The sequence below is a fragment of the Myotis lucifugus genome, unplaced genomic scaffold (genome assembly GCF_000147115.1).
Source record: "Myotis lucifugus unplaced genomic scaffold, Myoluc2.0 scaffold_466, whole genome shotgun sequence".
Lineage (NCBI taxonomy): Eukaryota > Metazoa > Chordata > Mammalia > Chiroptera > Vespertilionidae > Myotis > Myotis lucifugus.
Genome location: NW_005871514.1, coordinates 198,760 through 217,616, shown reverse-complemented (window position 1 = coordinate 217,616; position 18,857 = coordinate 198,760). Strand labels below are relative to the sequence as shown.

The following is an 18,857-nucleotide window of genomic DNA, read 5'->3' as shown; positions in this document are numbered from 1 at the left end:
GCTGGCCAGCGCGAAGGGTGTGTGGAGCATGGAGCAGGTTTATGGCAGAGCTCCTCACCTTTCCGGAACTTCTCTGCCTGGTCTCGCCACTGCTTCACTTCATTCTCATTGATGAGCCTGGTGGGGAGCAGAGGAGGGTCCTGTTGAACGTTGGCACTCAACCTCCCATTGGTGCCTGGACCCCAGTCCATCTGGCCACATCGAGGAGGGCAGGATTTTGACTCTCCAGATGTTCCTCCAGGTCCCCATCCCTTCCCAGTTCTTACTGTGTGTTTCTCCCTGGACTGTGAAAGCTACGAGGACCCTCAGGTGCCCTGTAATCTAACCCCTTTGTGAAACAGTTGAAGCTCCTGAGATGAGACTGGAGACAGTTTTAATGGTAGAACTAGGCCCAATCTCAGGCTTTCCTTAGCTGTAATGATTTGTACCCCTTTGTAAAAACAGGTTTTTGCATTGACAGAGATCAAAATATTGGCACTACCATGGTGCAGGCTTCTCAAGACCAATGTGTGAGAGTGAGAGAGGCCACCCATTCCAACAACACAGAATGAGGGTGAGGCGGGGAGGGTGTCTAAATTATAAGAAGTCCTCATTCATATCGAACTCTTGCAATTGGGATAAAAGTAAGCTTTCATTTAGACATTGAGGTACAAGGGAGGTGGAACCCCAAGGTGAGACCCCAGTAATCATGTCTTTGGTAAACCTGAGAATGTGGGAGAGTGAGATCCATGACTCTTGGCTTCCTCAACCAGGCTAAGGCTATAAGCAGGGGACAGTGTGGAGGGGAAGTAACTTGTGCAGAGATTTCTTTGGGGAGAACCACCGCCATCATCCCCGGTGCTGCCACTTCCTTCACTACCATCTGTGAAATGGCTTCTTTGAGCCTCTCAGAGAGTTTTGACCCAGGTTCCTTGACACTGGGCAGGAGGCATGGTGGACTGGGGTCTGACTTGGGGCTGGGCAGGTCCAGAGAGGGAGGAAGCATTAAGCAGGACAGCGCTGCTGAGCTGGGGCCCAATAGCTCTCTAGAGTTTGTTGGCAGTAGCTGGATTGTTTAAGAGTCATTTTCTGCTTGGTGTTGAAATGCAATACAACAAATCAGTGAGAGCCTATTTAATCTCCTTAAGGGCAACTGGCTCAGACTTACGCTGAAAAATAAGTAAAAGCTTAACGTTAAAATTTTAAAATTAAAATTCAGTGTTTAAAATTAAAAATTTATGCTGAAAGATACATAAACATTTCAAATTAAAATTCAGTGTTTAAGTTTAAAATCAATATTCAGAACATAAGGTCTGAATATGATTGATGTGACTTGGAACTTGCTCTCTGTTCCTCTGTACCCAGGGTCAGACAAAGACTGTAAGGTCAGAAGAAGTAAGGCTGTGCCATCCTTGTCCCATAACCTCATGGCTAAATGGTCTTGCCCTGCATCAGCAGTTGGAAAACCTCTAAAGGGACAGAGGTTTACATACTGTGTACAGTCTCTGCTGCAGATTCTTGTGTTTTTAACAACCCTTTTAAAGTGTAAAATCTCTTCATAGCTCATGGACCATACAAACACAAGTTGGGGAGTTCGCCCACAGGCATGGCCTGCTGACTCCTCCTCTGTGTTGATGAGTTTAAACTCCTCCTCTATCCACTCCACTCAATGGACCAGTGAGAGGTAACCCCCAGCTGTGCTGTCCAATATGGTGTCACTAGCCATATGTCATATGGTTATTTGATTAAAAGGAAATGCAATGTAAAATTCAGTTCCTCAGTCACACCAGCCACATATCAGTGCTCGGCAGCCATGTGTGGACAGGGTGGATATGGACCACTTCTGTGATCTCAGAGTTCCTTTGGACAGTGCTGCTCCAGGCTGGTGTGGAGATGTCTGGGGTGAGAAGGGGAGTGAGATCCCCAGGTAGGAGAGAGATGAGAAGGAGGAGGAAGACAGGGGAGGGCTCGCCACTGCTCACATGTTGACGATGTTCTTGACGTTGAAGTTCTCCAAGGGAGCCAGGTCAGGGTCCACGCCCCGCTCATCCTGGAGGACAATCTGCTGTAGGATGCGGTCCAGGAGCTGCCACTGCTGCAGGTAGCCGCCATTCCGCTTGTCTGAGGGACACAGGTATTGCATCTACACTGAGCTCTGGAGCCCCTGGAGCCTCACCCTAGAGTCACTGCCTGGGCCCAGGCTGGTGAGATGCCCCCCACCCCCTTGGCAAGCTCCCAAGGGGCGGGAGGCAATGCAATTGCCGATGATGGAGAATCTCCAATCCAGCCATTTCTTGATTATCTGTGACTGACCCTCTGACTGTGTCAAACCTCTGGACATATTTCTCTGCAATGCTTCCTGTCTGCTTTTCTTCCCTGTGGGCACCCAAGCATGCTAGGCCTTGGGAATGCAAATTGCTTTTTCAATTACCTTAAAAAAAGCCTTTCAGAAGGCAAATCTGCTCCAAAATATTACATGCTGAATAAGGAAGTCTGCAGGGAAATTTTTATAAAAGAAGAGGTTTTAGGGCAATATCTATGCTATTGTTGGAAACTAATTGCAGGTGTGCACAGAGAGGGAATCAGACTGGATCGGAGAAGTGGTGATGGAACCCAGGAAGGTTTGTTTCAGGAAGGTTTGTTTTGGTGAAGGTGACCCTGAACTCTGAAGGCAAAGGCATTGTGTGTTGTGCCCGATCTCACGGGGTCCCACTCTCATCCCCTCTAATCATAGTCTGGCTGGCATAGACTTTTTCTGAGATAGACACTCTTCATTGGTTCTTGATCCCCAATCACCAAGGAAGGTCAACCAGCATGATCCTGACCTTGAAGTCCAATCATTAATGCCTACAAGATGGAAGATCATGTCTGTAAAGCCCCTTCTGAAGTAGATAGAGAGACCCAGACACGTGCCCATGGGACACCAAGCACAGGGACTTGGGGCAGAAGTCAGGTTTCCCAGGACCTTCCCGTGTCTTCCATGAAGACCTCTGCACTGACTTTTGGAGAAGAACTGAGAGGTTTCCAATCCCAGCCACTGGGTCTGTTTGTTTGTTTTTTCCACCACCCCACCGACACGGGTATTGCCACGTGGTGTCATGCTCCATTTACCTTTCACCCAGGAAACCAGGGTGGAGCCAGGACACTGGCTCACAGAAGCAGAACACGTGTCATCCAGAGCCCTGACCCCAAAGAAACAGAGGTGACTGGCTCAGCCTCAAGTTCATCCACTGAAAACAAGATCATAATGCTCACTCCATACATCATTCTGAGGTTCAGAGACACTGTGCCAAAGGACCTCACACTGCACCTGGCCCAGAGCTGGCACACAGTAAACTGTCCTTGTCACCATCACCACCATCACCACTTTCACTACCATCAAAGAGAGTCTGTCTAGGTTGACGATGACTTTCCAAATATTCCATTTTGTGAAGAGCTTAGATACCAAATGGTACTATTTCAAGTTGCATGCTGGAGTGGCTTATCAATAATTATGTGTAATTTATACAGTCACCGTGCACACTTGGATCTTAAGAGCTTAGCATCTGCTCCTGTAGATGCTGACATTTGAAAAGAGAGACAGGGGCAAGGGTGGGTTCCAGCAAGGACTGGCTGGAGGAATTGATTTTCAAAAAATTGGCCTGCTTATGGCACATCTGTGCCATCCCCCAAACACAGACCTTTTTGGAACTCCCCAAGAAGTCTGCTCATCCCCTGTCAGAACTGTCTGATTTCATGGTGATCAAGTACTGTTTGTTGGACTGGGATATTGGCACTGCTCGGGGCCAAGTCCAACAACTGCCCAAGGTGATAGTGGAAGTCCTGCCCTTAGGAGGGAGGGAAGAGCAGGGGCCTGAGTCCTGGCCTGACCTCCAGGGGCTGGCTGAGGAAGTGGCAGGTGCTGGCTACTCACAGGGCATCTGCAGGCAGTGGTGCAAGACCGACAGCAGGCAGGGGTAGGCCTCCGTGTGCTTCAGCTTCCGGTGGATCAGCTCAAACATCTGGGAAGCACTCTTGGTGTCGATGTGGACCTGGGGGTTTGGGGGCAGCAGTGATTGGTTGGGGGAGACAGTGAGGAAGAGAATAGGGGAGAGAAGACCCTGCCTCCATCCACTGCACCATCCCCCAGGAGGACCCACCTTCCCCTGCCTCAGGCCCAGGGATGAGAGGGAGATAAGCTAATTATATAACCAGGGTTTCTCAACCTCGGCCTATTGGCATCTTGGACCAGGTCATTTTTGTTGTAGGGGCTGCCTTGTTCACTGTAGGGTGTTTGGCAGCAACCTGGCCTCTGTCTATCAGATGCCAGTGGCATCCTCCTCGCACTAGTTGTGACAACTTAAAAATGTCTCAAGACATGTCGGCCCTGGTTGAGAACTACTGATTCAAACCCAGGGAAGGAAGCAGGGACACAGGTGAGTGAAGAAGCACATGGCACACGGGTCCACAGCCTGGGCTCAGCCCCAGGCCTGCCCTCTGGTTGTGACAACAGGCCAGCTGCCCGGCCTCTCTAACTTGCTTCTGTGTCTGTAAATCCAGGAACTTTCAGAGAATATACAGGATGGTGGTTCGTGACTGAAGCACCACCCAAAGCAGGTTTCTATTTGGATGGGGGTTTTATAGTACAAAATTTAAGCAGCAGAGTTGTGTGTTTCAGGGTTACTAGGGCTAAAATGAAAATATGATTTTGTTTGCTAAGCATGATCTGGTGAGTGATGGGAGGAGGCGACTCAGGATCGCTAGAAGGCAGGGGAGAGTTGTCCAGGAGCAGCATTTGAGACTACTCAGCTGAAAGAAAGAATGTCTATCCTTCCTCTGGGGGTTGTGACCCACTAGCAGTGGTCGGCAAACTCATTAGTCAACAGAGCCAAATATCAACAGTACAACGATTGAAATTTCTTTTGAGAGCCAAATTTTTTAAACGTAAACTATATTGGTAGGTACATTGTTATTAATTTAATTAGGGTACTCCTAAGGCTTAGGAAGAGCCACACTCAAGGGGCCAAAGAGCCGCATGTGGCTCTCGAGCCGCAGTTTGTCGACCACGGCACTAGGGGGTAAATACTCTACCAGGTGAAACCCACCAGGTGAGGCTCACCTGAGCCAACATACTGCCAGGCATCCAGAAACAGGACCTGGCCATGGGGGGACCCACCAGGAACCCAACCAATGCTAGGCCCACCAAGCACAGGAGCTGTAGAAGCCGCTGTGGGGCCACCTGGACCGCCACAGTCACCTCCCCCTAGCAGGAGCCTCACCATGTCAAACCTCCTGGCTAGCTCCAGGTCATCCTCATTCCGGACCATCTCGAAGAAGTCTAAATGCCTAGAGAGGATGGGAGCATAGAGAGCGCAGACATTAGCATCAGGACATCCTTGAAGGGTTACAGCCCCTTCAAGCCCCCACCAGCTAAACCTGAAAGCTTCATTCAGGTGAGGCCAATGCCAAACCAGAAGGAAGCAGCTATCTGTAGGCAACACTCCCCTGTATAGACTCCCTCAGGGAGGCCAACCCGGGGCTTTCTCAATGTCAGCACTATTGACATCGGGGTTGGATTACCCTTGGTTATGGGAGGTTATATCAGTTGCAGGAGGTTCAGCAGCATCTGACTTCCACCCACGAGATGCCAGTAGCACCCCCACCTTCAGTTGTGACAACCAAAAATGTCTCCAGGCATTGCCAAATGTCCCTGGGGTGGGGGTAAAATCGCTCCCAGTCAGGGACTACTGTCCTACATATACCTTCCCAGTGTTCTCATGTTGTCCCCATGTAAGCCCTCAAGGTCAATCTTACTCATTTTCCACCCCATTCACTCTCCTCTCCACTTCAAAAGGATTCACCCTCTTTCCCTTAAGGTCCAGTGTAATAAAATGCCTGTACCCATGGGACAGAACCAGAGGGGCTGCTAGTAACACACGGGAATGTAACTGTGCCCTTGACCAACAAAGGGCTTTATGGCTTGTCTTCTGAGTGGGCCATTTCTGTTGAGCAGGAGCGCCCTGTAGGACATTCAGCATTTCTGGTCCCTAACAACCAGGCAGTCTGAAAACCAAACAACACTCCCACATGTTTCCAAATGCCCCCCAGGGGGGAAGTACTGCCACGGTTGAGGACTACAGGGTCCACCTGTCTATAACATCAGAGATGAGACAGCAGGTCAGCAAAGAGGACAGGTAGGGATATAGGTAAGACGTGGGACAAGGGATGGGGAGCCACAGCCCACCCCACACACAGCGCTGATTCTGCATGGATGTTGGGTGTGGCAGGTGGTCTCCAGTGGGAAGGGCAGCCTCCATGAAGGTTGTGACCATTACCCACCAAGGCTCTGTCCCCATAGGTCTGCCATGGGGATGGGTGGCATGGGCCTTACTTGTCCAGGATGGCGTTCTCGTGCTGCCGGAGTTTGTCAATCACGGGCTGTATCCCCAGCATCAGGAACTCGTACCGTAGATGTAGGCGGAACTCCAGATTGTCCTAGGGGGTCAGCAAGGAAGGACCAGACTCTTTGGCTGGTCTCGATTTCCACAAAGTCCCCAGGGGACCCTCACAGCCACTGCAGTCATCATCCCTCCACTTCTGCAGCCCACTCAACGGGAACTGCTTCAAGTCCCAGAGTCCCAAGGAAGGGTGGGAGGAGACATCTTCTGATGTCGTTAATCCACTCCCTGTAGGTCTCCTGCCTCAGCTCCGTTGAGTCTCGTAGCGTTTGGCATCAAAGGGCAGTGTTGTACAGGGATACAAAACACAAGCTTTGGAATCAGACAGATCTTGGTTCAAATCCCTACTCTGTCACTTTTACTAGTTTTGTGACTTTGGGAAAGCCTTAGTTTCCTCATCTGTAAGATGGTCATGATATTACCTACAGCAAGCTTGTGAAACTCAAAGCCTAACACAGGCCATATAAACAAGGCATGCGGCCCGTGGGCCGCGAGTTTGACATGCTTGACCTACAGGAATGGTGTTAGTAAATATTACCTGATGAGTTATAGTTACCAATTAATCAGAACAGATGTCAGTCATAAATAGCTAGTAATGACAAAGGTGTTGTCAGCATCTTAGGGACAGATTATTCCCCAAATCCACCTCACCTAACTGAGGTCATTAGGATTGGGTAAAACAAAACAAAACAAAACAAAACAAAAAAACAAAAACCAAAAAACATGCTGGCAGAAAAAAGGGAAAAGTACAGATTTTTAAAGTGCCCCTTTTATCCTTCAATAAGCTGACCTTGACTGAGGCATCTGACTAATTATTCTTTAATTATTGCTATTTTTATGGTCTGAAAATCCCATTCTGACCCCAAAGGAAAGAAATGAGAAGTCAGACCTCCTAACAGAAGGCGCTAGAAGAGCATGACTAGCCAACCCAGAAACCAGTCCACAGCAGATCTTTAGAAAACTCTAAAAAGAAGGGCCAACACTTTTCCTCTTCCCATAAATCATCCCACCGCCCTAAGCCACCATCAGCCAGCCCAGATGGGGTTTGCCCATGACACACATCATGCACGATGCTACCTGTGCAGGACACTCCCAGGAGCCTCTCCTGACAGCAAGGTTAATGACAAGCTATTCCTTCTCCGCCCAAGAGAAGGCAGCAAGAAGTGCTAAAGACAATGATGGCAGTGGCAGCCACCCAGACAGACGCCTTGGCCCTCCCCTCTGCTACTTCCCCAGGAGGCACACACGCTGTCTCAGGTCTAGAAAGTCAGGGCACAGCCAGGGCGAGGAAAGATGCCTCACCTCCCCGGCGCCAGCATTGAGGACGGCGTTGATAAAGGACATGATGGCTGTCTTCAGGTTCACTTCATCCCGGTACCGGCCCAGGCTTCGGTCCAGTTCGTTCAGCAGGGTCTGGATGGGAAGGCAGCACGGGAGAGGAGGGGGGAACTCAGGATCCTAGAGGTCCAGCCTCTGTGCCTTTTCTCCTGCCATCCCAACCGCCAGAATGCCCCGTCCATTCTCTCTACCCAACTTATCCGGGGCCTTCGCCACAGCTTCGAGAAGCATCCTTTGCCTCTCCACGCCTCAGTCCCAGCCCTGCCTTACTTCCTCTCCACCCGGCCTCAGGGCTGGGTGATTTTGCTGGACCGTGCTGAAATTCTGCTCTGGCACCTTACAGCTCCTCCACAGCACGCCACTGCCTTTGTCTCTTTCTTATCTTCTGCAAAGGGCCAGGGGCCACTTTTCACACAGAGTCGGTGCTTAACAATGTTGGATGATAGAATAAACAAATAGCCTATCCTGGTGGATAAGCCACAGATTGTAAGGACGGTTCACGTGTATGGAGACTTACTCTATTCCAAGACATGTTATACTTATTGTCTACCTCACTGGCATGTGTCTGGGGCAGGCCAGGGAGAAGAAAAGAGAACAGCCTGGCCTGAGCTCACAGGACTGTCCCCAGGGTCCCCGTCGTAGGCACCTGGGCTAAAATCTTAAGCCCAACAATTGCATGAATTAGACAATTCTTCCCTGAGTCCCTCTAATGAGCCAGGTGCCGGACTCAGAGAGACAGAGCCACGAGAATGAAACAAACCAGTATCCCAGCCTCAGGGAACCCACGTTCTAGCAAGAAGTCCATTTTCCTAGCCAAAGCCCTATCTCTTCAGGTCCCTCTGCAAGCCGGCCGTGGGCCCTCACCTGGAAGCGCGTGCGCTCAGCTGCGTACACCTGGTAGTGCAGCATGGCCTGCAGAACCTTCTTGTGGCCGCCGGGCACCAGGCACACGGCGCCCAGGATCTCCAGCACGGCCACCTTGGTCTTGCTGTTCTCCGTGCGCAGGCTCTGCGCGATGGTGCTGATGGCCTCGGGCTGCGCCAGCACGTGAGCCCGCCCCTGAGAGTTGTTCATCAGAGCCTTGATGCAGCCAATGAGAGAGGTGTGGATGCGGCTCTCGCAGGTGGCGTGGTCCATGCTCCGGAGGAAGTTCAGCAGACAGGTCAAGCCATCCAGCTCGATGAAGCGGGTCACGAACCTGTCCAGGCCAGAGCCGTTAGTGGAATGGAATGGGCATCCTGCACTTGCATATTACTCTGTACAGCTATTTGCAGAGGCATCCCATGACCCCTGCTCCATTGTGTCCCACCTATAGTGACCACTTGGCTCATCTACACAGTGTATCTAAAACACTGACATCCTAGCATGCTCATGGGGGACTCACATCTTGTTTGCATTTTATTTTTAAATATATTTTACTGGTATTTTACAGAGAGGAAGGGAGAGAGATAGAGAGTTAGAAACATCGATCAGCTGCCTCCTGCACATCTCTCACTGGGGATGTGCCCGCAACCAAGGTACACGTCCTTGACCGGAATCGAACCTGGGACCCTTCAGTCCGCAGGCTGACGCTCTATCCACTGAGCCAAACCGGTTTCGGCTTGTTTGCATTTTAAATACTGTTCGTTTGCATGTCATTGACTGCCAGTTGCATAGCTATGGTGCTGTGCAAGGGAAGGCGATGATTATGATAATTATTACAATAACTATTAGGGCTATTAAACCTGAAGACTTATCTCCAGGGAGGATGGGAATTAAGAGAATTGCAGTCAGACAATAAGAAGGATTTCTCAACCATGGGTGGGTGAGTGGGTGAGATGCATCAGAGTCAAAAGTCAAAGGGCCAAGGCTCCAGAAGGTACTCTGCTAGGGATCCTTAAGAAAACAGTAAAAACCATTTAGTTCAGTGGTTCTTAACCTGGACTCTGTCGATCTATGGCTAGCATTCAGGGGTCCAGGGACTTGGGTGGAAAAATAAAATTATACAGGCATACCTTGTTTTATTGCACTATGCTTTATTGTGCTTCACAGCTAGTGCAAAGAGATTATGTCTTGCTGAAGGCCCAGATGATGGTTAGCATTTTTCAGCAATATAGTATTTTTAAGGTGCATACATTGTTTTTTAGACACAATGCTAATGCACACTTAACAGACTACAGTATTGTAAACACAACTTTTATGTGCCCTGGGAAACCAAAATATTCATGTGACTCACTTTATTGTGATATTCAGTTTATTGCCGTGGTCTGGAACCAAACCCACAGTATCTCCGAGGTATACCTGTACTTTTATTTTTGGCAACCTTCAACTGAAATTCAGCAATTCCTTCCATGATAAATGAAGGCAATCAATGTCAGTGGTATTAGCAGAATCTGTGACTTTGTCCCCCAAGAAACCAGAGTGATCTTCATATCAAGTTACAATCATTGTAGGCATCTCAAAATATCACTTTCACTCATCAGCGCTTCCAAATGACTGCAGTTGCTAGTTCTTGCTATTTAAGGCACATTTATTGCTATCTCGCAAAACTTTAATATTTGGTAACTGTATTTCACTTTAATTGGCTTGCTTTTTTTTATTCCCATCTAATTTTATTTTATTTGACTATTTAAAAAGGTAATGAATACATTTGATCCCAAGTATATTTGTGTGTATCTCTACATTACACAAATAGGCCTAAAAAAATAAAATTTACTCTCAAATTAAGTTGTTAAAATAGTGTTATTTACACTATTATAGGTTTTTCTATTCCACAAAATTGCCACCATGACCTTGTGTAACTTTTGCCGTCAGAGGTATACCCGGGGAAAGAAAATAAACTGAAGGGGACACAGACCTGGAAGCGTCCCCTTAACCCCGTTGCTTCCGGACCCTCATCCTTCCTGCATCTCCTTCCCATTCCAGACCCCTCTCCTCGCCCCGCAATCTGAGAGACAAGTGGAAAATAGGATGTTCCATTCTCCTTGAGGCTCTGTTTCCAGGCTCCTGGGGTGAGAGCTCAGTCCAGACAACACACACACACACACACACACACACACACACACACACACACTCGCAGACCAGTACTAGTAAATGTTAAAAGACTGGCTCTCTGGAGAAATTTAAAAAGGCCTGATTGTAGTGTTTGCCAGTTTCCATGGTATAAATGCTCCCAGCATAGCCGATTTCAAGCCACCAATGTGACCTCCTTGAACGTGGAGTTGGGAAGAGATGTGCCATTTATAGTGTTTCCACCAGGCACATACAACAGGCGCAAACTCGAGCATAAGTGATAGTGAAGATTTTACATTATAGTAAAATGGGGTCTGTAAAATCATTAGGTAATTAGGGAGTGATAAGTTTCGAGTATTTATTACCTTTGTTTTTGACGTAATTTAATCATAAATTTATATTAAGTTACATTTTAGTCATAACTGTGTATAACATAGTTTGCAAAAATGCTAAAAATTGAACACTTGGCTCTCACAAACTGGTGTGAGCCCGTTCCCAGGCACAAGAAGAACCCATGGCTCTTGCCCCCTCTTTGGAACCTTGTACTATGTGGCCTGGGGAGTGGGGGGTTCTTCTCCAGCCTTTGAGGCACCCATCCCCTTTTCCTGGCCTTTTTTATTGCTCCCACTCTGGTGGTGACTCTCATCCATGGACACCACAGCTCCCCCTAGTGGCTGGAGTATTTCTCACCCACACTCGGGAGACCTCATCCTCAGAGCTCTTTCTTATAAGCCTTGAATGTATGGCTCCCTTCCTTCCTGCTCTATTCTCCCAAGAAAAGCAAGTACTTGTCCTCCATATCTCTTTGGATAGCTCTTACAAAGACCCGAGATGTATTCCATTTTCCTGTGTTCATCCCCCCTCCTCCCCAACATGTCCATCCGCAGCTCCTCAGAGAAAGTGGGTGTGGGAGCTGGAATGAGGTCAGCTCCAGGGGATGCTGGGGAGAGGAGCTGGCCAAGGAGACCAGGATGGGAAGTGATTGGAGCTTTAGGAAGTTGAGGCAAGCACTGGGCGAAGGGCAGTGGAAGGAGGCGAGGGAAGGAGGAACACACCTCATGGGCTGCGTCCGGAGAGCCGTCTTCAGGGCTTCCACCACTTGGTTCCTCATCTCTATCTCTTCCTCATCGAATTTGTACAGACTCTGCATCTGAGGCAGGTACAGAGCGAGAGGTCATGCTGGGCTCCGTCTCCCAGCCCCTGCACCCCCACCCCCAGTGTGAGGGGCCACCCTGGCCTCAGGAAGGGTGAGACCAGGGAATGGTTGACTAAGACAGACTGTCAGACTATGAGAAGACACAGGTTCTGGCCTGGACTTCACATTCCTCATCTGTAAAATGGGGAGAATTATTGGCCCAGCCTTCCTCCCAAACTTCCGTGGCAAATAAGCGGTTAAATGGTGGGGACACTCTGAAGTCACATGGAGAAGGGAGGGATGATGACAGCATCTTGGGCTCTGATCCCAGGGGGCGGGGTGTGAGGTGCAGGGGGAGATGATGGAGGCTCACTCGCCCCCATAGCCTCTCAGGTGGGACCAGGGCAGGAGAGGAGCGCCACTCACCGCAGCCATGGAGTTGATGCGGTCAATGTAATAGTCAGGCCAGCTGGTCGCCATCTTGTTGGGGTCCTCCTGCTCCTGGAACAAGAAGACTTGTAAGGACCAACCAGCAAGGCAGGCCGTGGCCCGCGGTCCTCAGCTTCAGCCCCAACAGTCATTCCCCAGCCCCACCTAGAGGGAGGCGGCAAGGGAATCATCAGTCTCCCAGCTTCCCTTTCCGCCTCGGCAAAATGTGGCTAATAAACCCCGAATCTCACTACCAGCCAGTGACGTGGGCAGAAACCAGGCAGGTATATACACGTTCAATGAACAATATGTGCAATTAAAAATAAAGTCATTTTCCTTTTTGTATTTCTTCTGATCCTATTTCACAAAATATAATTTTATGTCTGTTGAAGCTAATAAAAATTTGTGCTGGTATATCTCTTTTTGTGTTTTTTTTTTCAAATTTTATTTTTCTGATAATAGCCTCATTGTATTCTACAAAAGTGTTTTGGTCTGTGATGGTTTGGGAATTTAAAAACTTGGTCTCTCTCTCCCAGATAGTTTGAGAAGCATTGATATAAAAGCATTTGGTGCAGTTCCTGGCACATAGTAGGTGCTCAATAAATAATGACTTTACAAAAAGAGGAAAAGACCCTGGTTTGGGGAAGACTCAGGAGGGGTCCGTGGAGCTGAGAGGCAGAGCCCAGAGCAGAGGGCCTCTGGCCCAGCTGTCAGGTACCGAGAAAAAGCCCCAATCCTCCCCCAGCGGACAAGAAAGATGGGAGCTGGATAAACATCCGCGCTGACTGAAAACCCAGGCCTCCCCTCTGCCAGAGGGTCTGCTCTGGGCATTACCCAGCCCCTGCTCCCTCCTGTCCCTGTCCCCGTCCCATTTGGCCGCTCCTACCGGCTTCTCTTTGCCAAATCTCTGCTTCCAAATCAGCATGAAATTTGCCTCCTCCAGAACCTCTCTGCCAGCTGGCTTGGACTTTACCCTGAACCTCTCAGCTCTGTCCATTCAGGCTCCAGGATTTAGTTTCATGAAATGCAAATTTTAGACCAGTGGGAAAGCTGTCTTGACTTGGTCTTTGTGACTTCATGTGACTTATCTGTATGAAATCCCCATGCCTGAGGCCCCCAAATTCTATCTTCTACCTTGCAGAAGGGATCACAAAACCCACAGCAAATCCATCATAAAACACACGTTTCCCTGCCTTATTTGCTGGCTCATCCTTTATCCACTTCATATGCATTTAATGAGCACTTACTACATGCCAACCACTGCACTGAGTCTTGAAAGTACTGAGCAAAAAGTCATAATCTGTGCCTTCATAGTGTCAGAGGCGCGATGACAAACGCTCTCTGGAAGAACTGTCCCTAGGGGCCACCGAAACCTTGGGGGGACATCGAACAGCCCAGGCTCATGAGGGGTGAGGCGGTGGGGCTGGGGACTGGCTGAGTTACTGAGGATGACTAAAGCGAAGACAGTGGCGAGGGCACTGCAGACAAGAAGCCCGGTGTGGAAAGCGTGGGGTGTGACCGTGGGTGGGGAAATTGCACACGATTTGATTTGGAAGAGAGAGAGAGAACTCCTTACATTTTTAATAACTTGTTTAAAATATTTTAGCTGTATAAGAGATCGACTTAAAGGAACTCCACGGTAACTCAATTTGGAAAGTGGGGAATCATGGGACAGGGTTAATTACTCCCGAAATTAATTTTCTCATCCCTCCCTCCCTTCCTCCCACGACTTGTGTTTTTTTTAAGACGTGCTTTTCTGAGAGTGAGATTCATAGACACAGAACGTGGTATTCTGCAGGTGCTTAATGCATGTGCATTGAGTGCAGCAGACAATGACTTGCAGTGTGTGCAGCCCACGTAGCTCACCTCAGGTCCGCAGACCCAGCAGGCGGGGCTCTAGCCGGGGCACAGCCATAGCAGCAGTGGGTCTGGCTGAGCCACTGCCTCGCGAGGCTTTTCTCGCCTCATGTGCAGAATAAAGGACTGGACTGGACTGGACTGTTGCTCAGTGCCTTCCAACTCTAAATGGTGAGTGACGCTAGTCCCCCCGCCCCCATTTCACAGTCAGCCTCTTGGTGCGGGGCTCTGCCAGGTTCTAACCCCCAAACACCTGCACACCGAAGTCAAAGGGAGAAGCTGCAAGTCTGAGAAATCGGAGAGGGGAGGGAGAGAGGAAAGAGGTCAAGAAAAGGAAAACAGACTGAAAGAAACAGATGGGCTCACACAGGGGGCAAGAGACACAGAGAGAAAGAGATGAGCGAAAGAGACACAGAGATGGAGAAAGGAAGAGGGAGAGAAGAAACGTGGAGGGAGGAGATAAAATCCAATTAAGCCCTGACTGGAGCCGCACACCCCTTTCTAGGGAGGACCAGGGTCAAATGAACTAGAGGCGAGGGGGGGAGGGGAGAACGGGACCGATGTGTGACCTTCTTGTGTGACCTGACAGGCATGCTGGCCTGTGAGGCTGAGCCTGAGACAGGGCAGGGCAGGTGCTGAAGATGCCCCTCCCCTCCCAAACTGGTCCTCACAACACAGCTGCCCCACCTACGGCCCAGGGTGGCCGCCCTCCAGGTGCGGTCAGGCATGGAAGGGAGTCTAGACCTGTGGTCTGTGTGCCTCCCTAACCAGCACCCCTCCTGGGTCCCAGCAGGCACCTGCTTAAAGGGCTTTGGAAAAACAGAACCTATTTCCTGAGTGTGCGCTCCGTGAGAGCAGGGATTTTTTTTGTCCTGATTTATTCACTGTCGTCCCTCCAACACCTAGCCCGTAGCTGTGTATAACAAATACACCCCGAGCTGTGGACCCTGAGCTGCGGCGGAAGGGTGAGAGGGGGCACCTTCTTCTTGCTGCAGTAGATCTGCCATTTCTTCTCAGGGGGCAGAGCAAACACCGCCTCCCGGTTCTTGTCGGTGAGATCCAATTCATCCTGCAAAGACAGCGAGAAGAGGCGTCTGCATCCAGAGATGAATACTCAGCCCTCCAGGAGATAACAAGGCCCCCAACCTATCCCTCGGCCTCCCGCCTCCTCCCAGAGGATCAGAGGGATGACAGGGCAATTCTTCCTCCTGGAAACACAGCCTGTGCCCTGGCGCCAGCCCAAGCCTGTGCTGCTTCCATCCACACTCGCCCTGCGCCCGTCTCCCCACTCCTCACCCCGCTGCCCCTGCAGACCCACCTCCTCATCCAGCCCTGCACATCTCCTGCAATGCTTTGCAGCCCTTAATCCTCTTACCAGGTTTCTTGTCTTCCTTCCCTTGTCCTTCTTAAACTTGTCAACACATAAGTCAAGGCCAGACAAGGAAAGGAGCATTTCTACAGGTCCATCCTGCAAGTCTCCCTGACCTGTCAGTCTCTCCTGCAGAAATTCCCGGCTCCTCTGACCTCCGCATGGGCCCCAGCACAGGCTGGGGAGCTGGGGAGGGGAAGGCGGAGCCGCTCTCCTGGCAGGAAGGGCACGCGGTGCCAAGGGAGGCGGTGCCCTGCTTCCTAGAGATGTCCCTGCCAGAGGCGGCCCCTGTACCCACATGACCCCTAGAAAAGGCTGGGGTTCCGGCAGGCCAGGCCACGCTTCCTGAGGGGAACCGAGGCGTTTCCGACATCATCAAACTCAGGGTAGCTCTCTGGGTAGTTGGGGTGACTTTATAGGTGTGTCTGTGTGGACGGCAGCCAAAACGCTCCCTTCTTGAAGGTTTTCATATGTGACTCAAGAGCGATGCTCAGCTTCACCTAAACAGTGGTTCTCAACCTTCTGGCCCTTTAAATACAGTTCCTCATGTTGTGACCCAACCATAAAATTATTTTCGTTGCTAATTCATAACTGTAATGTTGCTACTGTTATGAATCGTAATGTAAATATCTGATATGCAGGATGGTCTTAGGCGACCCCTGTGAAAGGGTCATTCGACCGCCAAAGGGGTCGCGACCCACAGGTTGAGAACCACTGACCTAAGACATAGCTAATGGGCCGGGGGAACACAGCACGCTTCTCAACTCAGCACCCAGAGGTTTTAAATCAAAAGCAAAACTCGAATTAAGATAACAAAGCTCAGCATTACTAACCTTTTCATTTTTAACAATGATAAACAGTGAGAGTAGCATCTAAATTGCATAAGGGTCTGAAATATCAATATCCATACTCTTGTCCCTATACTTTTATTTAGTTAGTTATTTTATGTTTTTATTGATTTTAGAGAGAGGAAGGGAGAGAGATAGAGAGATAGAAACGTCAATGAGAGCCCTAGTCGGTTTGGCTCAGTGGATAGAGCGTCGGCCCTAGGACTGAAGGGTCCGGGTTCAATTCCGGTCAGGGGCACATGCCTGGTTGCGGGCTCGATCCCCAGTAGGGGGTGTGCAGGAGGCCAGCCAACCAAGAATTCTTTCTCATCATTGATGTTTCTATCTCTCTCTCCCTCTTCCTGCCTCTCTGAAATCAATAAAAATGTATTATAAAAAAAGAAAAGAAACATCAATGAAAGAGAACCATTGATTGGCTGCCTCCTGCACGCCCCCTACTGGGGAATGAGCTCACAATCTGGGCATGTGCCCTGACCCGGAATCTAACCAGTAACTTCTTGGTTCATGGGTCCACACTCAACCACTCAGCCAAACCAGCGGGGTTCCCTATGCTTTTATTCACGAGAGAACATTTAAGATTTTCCTTCACCTGGCTCAAGACTGCCCAATAGGAATATCATGTGAGCCACATGTATTTTTAAAATTTTCCAGGCACATTAAAACATTAAGAAATAGGTGAAGTTAATTTTAATAACACATTTTATTTACCCCCAAATACCTAAAATATGATCATATCCACATGCCATCAAGGTAAAGAAATCATCAGTGAGGTCTCTGGCATGAAATCTGGTGTGTATTTGACCCTAACAACTCATCCCAGTTCAGACCACCACATGCCAAATGGCCAGCAGCCCGTGTGACCAAGCCTGCCACCTTGGACAGCACACGAAGGTGATTTGAAACACTGCCCATCAGTTCACCTGGCTTTGGAAACAGACTCCTGCAGATCTAATAAACAAAGATTCTTCCTAGAACCACGCTCCACACATCCCAGGCGTGTCCTTAGTCAAAGTTCCCAGAGCCCCGCTTGAGGTCCCTGCAGTGCTCCTGCTCCCCGGTCAGATTCCCAGCACCACCTGCCTCTCTCTGCCTGGCTTACAGTCAGCTCCCCCCAGACTGCCCTCCCTGCCCGCCCTCCCTAGGACAGCCTCATTCTCAAGCTCAAAGTCAGCCTCTCAGGTAAGAATGCCTCTTCCTTCCTGAACTCCAGAATGGTCATATTCAGCATTGCATTGTGGTTATTTGTCTTTTCTCGCCAGTGGCCCCTGTCACTAAATCAATGGCTATTTCTTGGTGACTTGGCTCAGCCCAGATAGCCCTGACTCTGTGACCCAATCACTCCTTACTGAAACCCTCTGCCCTGATGCAAAGAGCATGTAAACTGAGTTCATCATCCCAACCCCCAAAACTCGAGTCTCCGCAGGCATATCCTGTCCGGTACAGGGTCCAACACCCACCCAGTTCCTCATATCAGAATCATGGGTGTTCCTTGATTCCTACTCACTCACCCAGCAAGTCCTATTACAGTTTCTCCTGAATAGCTCTTGAATCTCTCCACTTCCCTCCACCCTCACTGCTAACACAGGTCCCAGCCACCACTCTCCTAGCATGGACTGCACCAAGAGCCTTCGAATGGCCCTCCCAGCACCCTTCTTTAACAGCGGACCCTGAATGGTCATTTAGAACAGCAGATCAGGTCACCTGGAAGCCCTGCTTAAAGCCTCGGGAGCTCTCTGTAGAAATAAATCCAAAGGCTCAGTTATTCTCATTGCTGTGGTGTCCCCCAAAAGGACCTGCTCTTTTCGGTGGGGGCCCCTCTGTGATGGTTCTGCAACCCCATTCACTTATCTAACCATCACTCTGTGTTCAGATCTCAGTGGCAATGTCACTGCTTCAGGGGGCCTTCCTGACCCCCATTCTAGAATAAAGCTCCCTGCTAGACACTCCATGGGCCCCCTGAACATTCCCTAACACTCATCACACTGGTCAGACTGTTCAAGTTCAGTCTGTCCTACTGTCAGCGACCACTGTGCCTGTTGGCTCATCATTAAACCCCTGTCCCACCGGGCCCAGCACACAGCAGTCTCCCAATAAACACTTTCTTCATTTATTTTTCAATAACCGACACTAAGTCTCCTCACAGACAAGACTTCTCGGACTCATTCTTGCTTTGCCAACTCGCCTTGTTAGGAGCCCGGCTCACAAAAGGTACTCCGTGAATACTTGCTGAATCAAAGGGCCAGAGGCAGGAATTTCTCTCGTCATGTCCTCCTATCAAAACTCATGCCTTCTGACCGAGAAAACGTCCCTGCCTGTGACAGCGCAAGGGATACACTTTTGATCTTTGTTCCCAGTTCCTAGCACAGAGCTCCTAAATCCCATGGAATTTCCTGGGTGATAAGAGCTTCTTTTCCTCGAGTGACGTAAGAATGAAGCAACTCCACTCGTGGTGGGACCTAGATTGCTTCCGGATG

General features: G+C 49.6%; 1 protein-coding gene across 1 annotated transcript in view; it reads right to left on the bottom strand.

Annotated features, from left to right (window-relative positions):
* LOC102437343 (disheveled-associated activator of morphogenesis 2) overlaps positions 1–18,857 on the bottom strand; it is an 80,835-nt gene that overhangs the window by 191 nt on the left and 61,787 nt on the right. The window contains exons 3-12 of the mRNA XM_014445601.2: positions 15,146–15,235; positions 12,307–12,381; positions 11,801–11,895; positions 8,619–8,952; positions 7,719–7,829; positions 6,350–6,453; positions 5,238–5,304; positions 3,893–4,010; positions 1,962–2,100; positions 59–117 (exon numbers count right to left, since the gene is read on the bottom strand). Coding sequence (XP_014301087.1) covers positions 59–117; positions 1,962–2,100; positions 3,893–4,010; positions 5,238–5,304; positions 6,350–6,453; positions 7,719–7,829; positions 8,619–8,952; positions 11,801–11,895; positions 12,307–12,381; positions 15,146–15,235 — 1,192 coding nt within the window. The remainder of the gene's footprint in view (positions 1–58; positions 118–1,961; positions 2,101–3,892; positions 4,011–5,237; positions 5,305–6,349; positions 6,454–7,718; positions 7,830–8,618; positions 8,953–11,800; positions 11,896–12,306; positions 12,382–15,145; positions 15,236–18,857) is intronic.